At 44.7% G+C, this 10,527-nt stretch overlaps 1 protein-coding gene across 1 annotated transcript; it reads left to right on the top strand.

Annotated features, from left to right (window-relative positions):
* Positions 1–3,904: 3,904 nt before the first annotated feature.
* On the top strand, positions 3,905–7,658 carry LOC149327505 (uncharacterized). Its single transcript, XM_089562443.1, has 4 exons — positions 3,905–4,134; positions 4,357–4,446; positions 5,544–5,655; positions 7,544–7,658. The coding sequence occupies exons 1-4, from the start codon at positions 4,018–4,020 to the stop codon at positions 7,615–7,617; spliced, it is 393 nt and encodes a 130-aa protein (XP_089418569.1). The 5' UTR covers positions 3,905–4,017; the 3' UTR covers positions 7,618–7,658.
* Positions 7,659–10,527: the final 2,869 nt, after the last annotated feature.

Below are 10,527 nucleotides of genomic sequence, written 5' to 3'. Positions count from 1 at the left end.
CCGGTGAGCGACTAGCCTTGTGAAAGTGGCTGCCCCCTCCACCACCGCTCGCCGACGCGGCGCGCGGGTGATAGCGGCCGATTGTCCTAGAATGTCCGAGATGCTTCTACTCGAAACTGGCGGAGAGGGCGTAGCCTTCCGTGTGCTAAGACATTCCTTCCTCCTCTTCACTCGCGCATCGGCGGCGGTGCTTCGGCGGAAAGTTCAAGATGCTCCTCGAAGCCACGCCCAGCCTTTGACCAATGGGGACGCGCGCTCAGCGCGAAAAGGAGAAGGAGACTGCACGACCGATACTGTGTGTATATATCACTCTAAGAAAAAAGGGTGTAAGAAGGGTGTATCTTCACGACTTATGCTATCTGAAGGCGCATGGACTAACGATGCACTTTGCAGAGTGCATCATTACACCCGTGTCGAGGTGGTGGAGGCCGTTAGTCTCTTTCAGAAAACTTACCCCCTTTTTTACTCTTCAAACCAGCTGTGTTCCCTCTGCGCGAAGACGCTGTACAGCAAAGTATGCAGCCCTCACCGCCTCCCCTCCCTCTCGAAGATGGCCCTCTCCCGAAAGCGGGGTGGCGGGGTTATTTTGAGGACAATAGTTAAAAGCTACGCTGGCTCACGCTCCCCCACTGCATTGATCCTTTCACCCGCGCTGGCGACACTGACCGCGCCTCCTCGCTTCTTCAAGGGACCAGAAGCTATTTCTTGGAAGAACACGTACAGCGATCTTCTGCCCATCTCCGCCTGGAGGCGGCTTGGCGGATGCACAGAACGTTACTGAAAAAAGGTGCATTGGCCGCGATCAGCCACGACAACCATCACGCATGCAAACATGCTCTTGGTTGCTAACGACCTAAAATAATCACTAATATTCGGTGCATGTGCTTTCATACTCATGATTGGATATCATTTTAAAAAGAAGTAAGTCAGCAAAGACAGACGGCATGATCGGTGCTGTGTTACTCCTCTGACCAATCGCAGCTCTGAACGAAATCAACAGTTTAGCGCTTCAACACACCAGAGGCATAAAAATTATTGCGCTTATAATTTCGGCTTGTGGTTACGCTTTTATTAAAGCGGTAATAAAAGCTTTAAAAGGAACAGTTTTGCTTCACAGCCAACGTAAGCTCTATTAGTCAGCGCTGTTCTTCATTTTCTAATAGCGTACGATAAATACCAGGGCGGTTAATTCCCTCCGTACAATTTCGAATAACGTGCACCACTTTTCGAATAACCCCTCGTTGTGGCACATGTTCCTGAGCAAATAACAGACGAATAACAGAAAGGGTTCAGGTTAACATGCATACAAGTTATTAAATCAAAATCAGACGAACGAGCGAGATTGTTGACGCAGTAATTTTATGTTAGCTGAAGATGCAATGTCACGCAAATCCCGAATAAATTGCACTCTCATATTTCTGCTCCATTTCAACAACAAAAAAGAGCCCTACTCGCTGATAACCGCGTGATCTTCACCACTAATACTGACAACGCTGAAAAACCAAAATGAAAGAAACTAGGGAAGGAATAATTCTGCATCTGAACTGAGTTGTGAACGTGGCCTGACCATTCCATATATATAGGTACTTTTTGTTTAGAGCACTTTTACCAAGACACGAGCCAGGCCTCAGAGTCGCACTTTTGCTGGTCTACTATGAGATCACCAGCATTTGTACAGGGTCCGTCAAAAGTTCCCAGGCCACATGGTCCGCTTTTCATCGGTATATCCTGGCACTTAAGATTCCGATAGAGCTATCGAGGTTCTAAGGTGGTAGAACGATCCTTCTTCTATTCTCTACAGATATGTTGAGCTTCGAGGGTATCTCAACAGCCCGACTATGCTGCTGAAAAGCAAACCCTGTGGCCTTGGAACTTTTGACGGACCCTGTACATCTGCTCTGAAACTCCTCAACGCAGCGTAAAAGACATTTCTACGTTTCCTTTCCAACAAGTGTACGGATCCTTTCTCTCGGCACAAGATAGCGAAGCCCATAGTAATCAGTTTTCGAGATAGCTGCATTTCCTGATCATGTTTTGGCGCATACAAGTGTTTCACATAGAAGCAATTCAATTTCAGCTTATTTTAAATTGATAAACAGGGAGCGAGGCGACCAAAGCGATTTAAGTCTATTCGAACTTCTCTTGCGTATGAAATTGTGCTGCACGCCTACAAGAGCAGAAATTAGCTTAAACTCAGTGTACGTGTACGTAACTGTTAGCTTTTAGGTTGTTCCGCGCAGCTTTAATGCAGTCAAATAGTACTGATAGTCAGAAATGAAGTTGACTGCCTCCATTTTTTTTTTTCGAACTGTAGCGCTATGGAAGCATCGAATTCCGCAACAAACCGGGAGCCAGAGGAAACAGTAATCAAGGCGCTTATATTGCGGCAGTGCATTGTGAATTCTTATGGAATGGTTCATGCGTCAGGAAATAACTCTTTCTTTTAGAGGCTAATGATAAGCACTAAACAGTACATTGCACTAGATAGACGCAGCCCGAAGACCCAAGCTCGAAAATAAATGAAACTAGGGCGTATAAACCGGCAGGTTTTCCTTCATCATCGTAAGTTGCTTCGGATGTCTGAGACTTTTGTCTTGTATGCACAAATAAAACTGAGCTAAAGGACACATTGTATCGCACTGACGAACCAATCTTTAACAAAAGCATAAATTCAGCGGTGGCAACTGCCTATATAGAATAAAATGAAAGCGCGTAAATAGACGGAATCGCCCGAATAACCAGTCGGTTGAAGCGTCTTAACGGATGCTTGCTGGCATAGCGCTGGCAGTGTTCCATTTCTGCTCTGTTGACCCATTTTGAAAATATTTTGAGAACTTCGCGAACACTGGAACGATGAGAGGTGAGAACTGCTGCATCAGCAGTGGTCGACTGTCGTTTGAAGCCCTCTTCTGCGCCATCTTCCTCAAATGTTCAAATGTTGTGAATCCCCTTTGTTTGCCTGACGCTTCTGATCACTCGATGCGGCTTTATTAAATCCATATCTCTACAGCTGTATCTATTTCGATTGAGTTAAACTATTTTTGAACAGAGCGGTCTTTTTTTTTGCTTTCTTCGGATTCTCCTCACACGTGCGGCCCCACAAAAGAAAGTTGAAATTTCTCGCAGCAATATCACGCGGCAATATCAGTATTTAAAACTGTTACTGTACCTGACATTGTTGTTGTTGTTGTAGCCTACGACAGAATGACATTGAATCAATAATGCTGCAGCATTTACATCGGTTTTAGAAGTACAGGAAGGGCAGTTTATTGATATATATTTCGCAGTAGCTCCTGTACGCGGTAGTACGAGAACTTCCGAATGATGCTCCTAACTTTAAGCTGCAGCTGCTCTGAAAACTATTCTGTTGCATACGCCACACATTTACGGCAGCATCTGCGTAATTCATACTGCGTAATAGCTGGCTGCGTAAAAAGCTTCAAGCTTCAAAAAAGCAAGCACTGACAAGACGAGTCTCGCCGCGCTCGTTGTCTCCGATAAACGAAGAGTTGTGCGCACGCCGAAAGCGCGGAAAAATACGTGCCACAAGGGCAGAGAGGCGCATGCAAAAATAATAAACTACCAGCACATTGCAAAGACCAAAGGTTGTTGCCCCGCACGCGGGCAGCTTGACCTTGGGGACACTACTGGGAACGCAGACGTTCTTTTAGTCAGCGGAGAAAAGGAAAAGAGGGGAAGCGCGGGGTCCGGCGGAACGAAAGAAAGGCACGAAGCATGGAGGAAGGAAAACCTCCTCTGTAATTCCTCTAAGCAAGCTTTGGAAGCGATGGCTGGCGATGGGTTGTAGTTTCTCCCTTCTCCCTCTTCAGGTCACGTGCCTGTCTATTTGGATTGGCCGCTCGCGTAGAGTCGAAGACGAAGCCGCTGTTTACCGGGCCTGGGTGCCGTGCGTGCAAGTCGCGACGCGCATTCCTCTTTTCATCTTTTAGTACGGGCCTCTGTGCGTTTAGGTCCTGTTCAGCGATTACTTCATCGTGCAAGCTTCATCGATGTGTGATGCTGCAGTGGGCGACATCTTCGCGAAAGAGTCAACGTCTGAAAGAAACAGCGCACGCCAGATCGTCGCGGCGCCCTCATCGTACGGATTCTTTGCGCCCAATTTCAACCGTACAAGTAAGTGACATTTTCGTTTGGTCATACGGGTTGTTTCCTGCCATCAAGTTATGGTGTGTTCAATACAGATTTTTTATCATGGATTGTGTGCGCGAGCCGCTGCTTGTTGCTATTTCTTGTTTTGAGCCGGTCGCGTGCGGCCGGAGGGAGCCTATCGTGTGCAACACACGATCGCAGCGGCGCAATCTGCAGGCGTCTTTCTCATGCTTTCTTTCGCTGCAGGCTCTGATCCTTCGTCTGCCGTGCGAAAGAACATTGCCGGTCGTCTCTTCAACGCCAAGTATTTGTCCCTGCTCACGACCATTCAGTAAGGTAAGTCCAAACCGCAGTCTCCGTTCAGAAAGGGGCGAGTAAATTAGTGTGCGCGCTTCTGTGGCACGTACTGCGCGCAGTGCTCACATCTACTGCAGCACTGTATGTGATTCTTATTGCACAATAATCCCTTTATAATTTTAGCGCTGCAAGGCAACTCCTTCTGCCAGGCCGCTTTTTTTTTTTTTTGCGAATGGACGGCGTCAATTTTTTTTTTCTTTACCACGGAGTAGCAAGCAAACGATAAAACAGTAAACGTGAAATTTATTTATTCATAGGCAAGAAATTAGCAGCTCATTTGTGCTCTGCGCTTCCAGGCATGCGGCCGTTTTCGCTTACACCTTGCAATATTTTTGCTAACCCAGAATGTGACTTATCATGCCAGCAGTTTTACTGCATTCGAATGGCAAGATGCGCTTGCTAATGGTGTTAAGTTGATATGTAACTGGCTCTTCACTCAGGCTGAGAACTAATAGAGAAAAGTGAACTTGTTTAGTTCTTTTTATTAGTGAAAAAGTCAGGGTCAGGGCTAGTTGGTGGCCAAACATTAGCTCACAAAAGCGTACAGTCTATGTCACCTCTTTTTGTGCTCTTGTATTCTCTTATGAAAGAGTGAAACTTTAGGCTTGATGTTGCTCTAAGAGGTTGAATAGAAGAATACGCTAGTATCTAAGCTTTTCTGTTTAGAACAATAAGGATTTTGGTTGCACTGCGGTAATCTGTCAACGAAAAAAAAATTCTGTAATGAATACTGTCAATCTCGTAAGCAGTAACAGTATAGTTCTTTCTTTTTTCTGCAGTGGCTGTTAGAAGATATGTTAATTATGTTAGGCACTTAGTGACAATTCACTGGTAATAGGCCATTGTGCTGTAGAAGTTTGTCTAGGCTTATTATGCCAGTGCACTGCGTCAATTATGCCTGTGATAAATATGTGGCAAGTGCTGTAATAGATAAAGTTTAGAATAAAAAGTTGTTTCTCGTTTTCAAACTATTCCTGTCGTTTTTTGAGCATGTGTGCTGCCATTACGTGGTTTAATGAACATATAAGTTATCACTAACCATTACACTAACGCTATAAATGACATCTCTATTGCAGTGCACCTGGGAGAAGGAGGGATGCAAAGGTGCACAACCATTGTCACTCCTAGCACCGAAGTTCAGCCTGGATTCTTCAAAACCGTACGAGTGGCCGGGACTAGACGTGTGTGGTATGTATGTTTTTATGTAATTGGGACATTGTTGCAAGTTCATCATCACTTGATGTCCATCCGTGAACATAGTATGCTATGTTGCGCAGCTGCAGCCATTCTATTACAGAGATTTTAGAGCTTTTCAATGTTTTCGAGGACTTAGTTCCGAAAGAATTTCTGAATAATGGTTTGAATAATTGTGACCACTTTTTATGGCATGAAGTATAAATCCAGTTTTTTTTCTGCAATAGTAGGCTGGACTTCAGCAAACATTTCATATTGAATTAGTTTGAGAGGCGCTGCCTACAATTCATGTTGCTGGAGAAGTCAGAAAAAAATGAGGCAGAGTTATGGTAATGCTTGGCAGGGTGGCATGCTACCAAGCTAATATGACTAGCACCGTCGTTTATGCATGTAGAGCTTAATGTGATATGAAGCTATGTGAGGCTGTTCATCTTCTTTGCACTGTTCACACTTTCTTTTTGAGTAGGAAGGTGCTGTTCACTGATGTGAATAATTTCCAATAACTCACGTGAACCCATATTTGTTCTATTTCACATTGGAGTGAACTTAAAATTTAACTAAGCTCACGTGCCCTGCATGTGAAAGCAGATATGGAAGGCAACTGGTTTAATAGCCATTCTTGCATGCTGTCAGTCAGTGTTTGCAATTTCATTATGCTAAGCATCTGAAAAGATGTGTAAAGGTAACACAACATTCTGTTGTGCCAGCAAAATGTAATTCATGAGAATTACTGCTGCTGCATATGCTGCAAGCATTGGATGAAGCAGCACTGTCTAAATAAAAAGACGAGCTTTGTAATTTCCTCAAGCAAAAATAGTGCTTTAGAAGGAGACTGTTCTATGCTGCTTGTGTAGTTAATGTAGTCTGTCAGTGAAGGCCTGTCCATAACCAAAGCTTTTTGCACAGGCATAATGTAGAGGTGTAGTATGAAACAGGCTATGAACGTGAACAAAAAGTATCTTTATTATAATGTGGTCCAAATAATTTTTTTGGTATGATGTTACCTCATGCATGGAGATAACTCTTTAGATGTGTAAGTTGCCCTTGCTATTATTTCACATTTAGCCGAAAGCTTTTCCTTGTTTTCCAGGAGTGGTAGACTAAGATTTATAGTGCATAGCCTTTGTGCATAGGCCTTTCACCAGGTATTTAAACTGTATCGAAAGGCTGTGACAATGCAATGCACCCAGAAATGCCATCACAGGCACAAGCTTCCTGCTGTTTGCTAATCGGAAATGAATTCACAGGTAATATATGCAGGGAAAATTACAATTGGAAGTATCACTCATTGATGCTCAGATAATCACCTACACTTCCCTTTTAGGAAGAAAATTCACTGTATGGGCAACAAAACATATAATGGCATCAGAGACCAGAGACATATTGTTAGCAAGGGCTGCATGAAACCTTAACCACTCTAGATACAGAGAAATAAAAACACGAGAATGGAGGGAAGGGTTTGTTAAACGGCATTTCATTTTATCACCTTTTAGTAGCTTCCATTTCATGCACATGTTTTTCTGTTTCTTGATATGACCCTCTTCTTAGTCTGGCATCCGGGATGCCTACAGCCTGACCGTGCAGCTGGGCACAATATTCTGGATTTTCCTGAGAAGCCAGTGTGCTTGTGATAATGTCAGCATATGTGAGTGATTAAGTAGCTGCCATTTAGGACATGTTTTGTTTTTCCTGCATATCTTTTCTGATTTTGGTTCTCATTAATAAACAGAAGCCTGCACTTGTGGCATTGTTTTCATGCATCGCCCTTTATCCCTGCCTTTTGTGTGGTTTACACTTTTAGACCTGAATTAACTAAGCCCATGGTCACGTCGTCTGAGCTTTGTGGTTGCAAAATTCATTATATGTTTTCTTCTCTGTGCAGGTCAAATACATGGTACATACTGCCTCCACCTGTATGAAGAAGACTGCCAGGGTCATTGCTGTAATATGGTGTAGCATGTGACAAAATAAATATGACGGTATGTTTCTTTCTCCAATTCGTTTATGAATCCTTTGTGTACATTCTGCAGTAGTACCTGCACCTGAACACACAATGACACAGACCATCTCACATGAAAGATTCGTCACAACATTTTGACACTGCCTGCACTTCCAGAAAGACTCGGGCTTCTACCATATGGGTCAACTTTAGTTCTGCATTCAGTGGGCAGGTTTACGCTACAGAAGGGTAATAATGCTCTCGTGTGGACAGTATAAATACACCACCGAGTAGTGCATAGATACCCTTTGCAGTAGGGCATTACTTTGTACCACTAGAAGGGTAACTTTATCCACCATGTAAGGGTATAAGCATGCACCACAGGGGTGCAAACTTTGCTCTGTTTATGACGGTATAAGTTTAGTCTTTGACAAAGTAACTTTGCACTTCTATACATAGCATAAATTTACCTACTAAAGGTGCAAACTTGCACCTTGCATGCTAGGATATGTTTATGCTTTCCTCAGGCTAACATTTACCCCTTTTAGAAAGGTGTAATGTTATACCTAACTGGTTTAAAGTTACTCTTCTTATGTCAGTGCAAGTTTAGGCTATTAGAGCGTAACATTACTCTATGTGCGAGAGCATAAATACTTAGTCTCCAAGAAACAGCGTAACCTTACCCCCAAAAAGGTGTCAGCTCAGCGACAAGTGTTTTACCCCCCAAAAAGACTAAGATCACACCTTTTTTTTTTAGAGTGTATATATATATGTGCGCCTTCCTTGGCGCCAAAAAACAGACAGACGTGGAACAAGCCTATATAAGAAGGGCGTTGACCGCTGTAGTCTAGTCGGAGCCGCCGTTTAAGCTTCAGAGAAGCGCGCCCGCTCGAATCCTAGGAGAACCAGCGACGCGCTGCTGTCTTTGTGGTCAAGGTCATTCAACTGACAACTGCGCCTCTGATAAGCCCCTGTGTTGCCTCTGCAACTCCAAAAACGCGCTGACGAACAAAGCCTGTTGGAGATAATCCAGGTCAAGCGATGCTCGAGAGCAGATGCTTATGCACTTCTGGACCGGAAAAATAACTCATACGCTAGCCGTGCGCGATCTTCTGTTGGAGAAATCGAGTCAACTGTGACTGCTTCTATAGTGTCCACAGTGGAACGGGCTCTTTCTGTGGTCGTCGAGCGAATGCTGAGCACTTTTTCTGAGGCTTTATCTCAACTTGTTGCAGGCCAATCTGTGCTTCCTCAATCATCTGTTCAGGCGACGACGTCTGCATCTCTCCCAACCTGTGCTGCTAGTACTAGGCACTCCATGTCGCCTCCTGACGCATCCCAAGTCACGCCTCCCACCAGCGCTCCAGGCAGTGTTTCTAGCGTAGATATCTGCACCACGGACGTTGAAATGCTGTGCCCTACCCAGAAGCGTCGAGCTCCTTCCTCACCCTCGAAGACAGTTGCTCCGCAACCCAAAGCAAAGAAAGGACCTTCAAAAGTAATCCCCCAGTCTGATGTGCTGAAAGAGGCTGTTGCTGCCTCTTTCATCAGTCGATAATCACGGCGGGTCTAAAAGTTGTTCAGTGGAATTGCCGCTCTCTACTTTCTTCCCTTCCAGATCTTGAACTACTTCGCAAACATAATCCAGATATAGCGCTTTTGCAAGAAACGTGGCTCTCTCCAGTTAAATCATTTTCAATGAAAAACTTTCGTGTTTTCAGAGTTGATCACGTTGCCGGCAAGGCCGGCGGGCTAGTAACTATGGTCTCTACAAAAATGTGTCACCGGTCCTCTATTTCGCAGAAAATTATGCTCCGTGACTGTGAACTGTTGGCGGTCGACATCTCACTTCCACAGTGCGCCAAAGTTACTATTGCAAACGTCTACTCCCCTGTAGGCGTTCACAGGACAGGCATTTTGGATAGCTTACTGAGCAACGCAAACAGTATAGTCATCGCAGGAGATTTTAATTCGCACCACAGTACCTGGGGGTAGTAGTTCAGACTCCTGCGGTCAGCTTCTTTGGTCATGGATGGCCACGCATGCAGTGCGCTGCTGCAATTCCTTTATGCTAGAAGCTTATCGCTCAGTAATAGATTTAACATTAGTTACTGGTGGGGTTGGGGTATCTGCATGGTCAACAGAGGACTCGGGTACATCTAGTGACCACTTTCCAATAACTTTTAACATTCTATCATTTCCCCTCAGAAAAGGCGGGGCGACAATGAAATTTGTAAATCACATTTCGTACAAGAAATTAATGTCTGCCTCACTTCCCTCTATAGTTAGCTCGAGTCGAGCAGAAAGAGCTCAGCTGACCATTTCTTTTCTGCAAGATGCTACTGAGCATTCTGCATTCTCCGTGTGCCCTTCAGCCCCTGACAGACAGCCGTCTCCATGGTGGACGGAGGAGTGTGAGAGAGCTTATCGTCGTCGCAAAGCTTCCTGGAAAAGCCTTTCCTATAATCAGAGCCCAGCTAATTGGATAAATTATAAGTTCTTCTCTGCATCTTTCAAACGAACTGTCAAAAAAGCCAAAGAGGAATATAATCAAAATTTAAATACGTCTCTCTCAAGTCCCCAGAATAGGAAGGCTCTGTATAGGTTCATGGCGCACAATAAGAACTCTCTGGCCGCCACCCGCACTAAGTCAATAGTGTTGTCTCCTCAGGAGGCTAAGCAAAACCTTGAACGTATCGCTCAGGGGCTGGCTTTGCGTTTCCAGATGCAGGAAACAGAACCTTTACTCAGACTCGCCCCAAGCTCAGACTACACTGAGGTTGATGTGTCGGAGCGCCTGCCAATTGTTTCTTCAATGCAGTGTGCCGCCCCGGGATCTGGTGGGGTTACTGTGGGTATGTTGAAGATTTTAGCGCAAGACTTCACCACTCACCTTCTAGATATCGTTAACGCATCTATACTGCGCA

Source organism: Amblyomma mixtum, chromosome 10 (assembly GCF_055824585.1).
Source record: "Amblyomma mixtum isolate Tamu chromosome 10, ASM5582458v1, whole genome shotgun sequence".
Lineage (NCBI taxonomy): Eukaryota > Metazoa > Arthropoda > Arachnida > Ixodida > Ixodidae > Amblyomma > Amblyomma mixtum.
The sequence above is the reverse complement of the archived record's forward strand: the minus strand, read 5'-3'. Positions and strand labels throughout refer to the sequence as shown.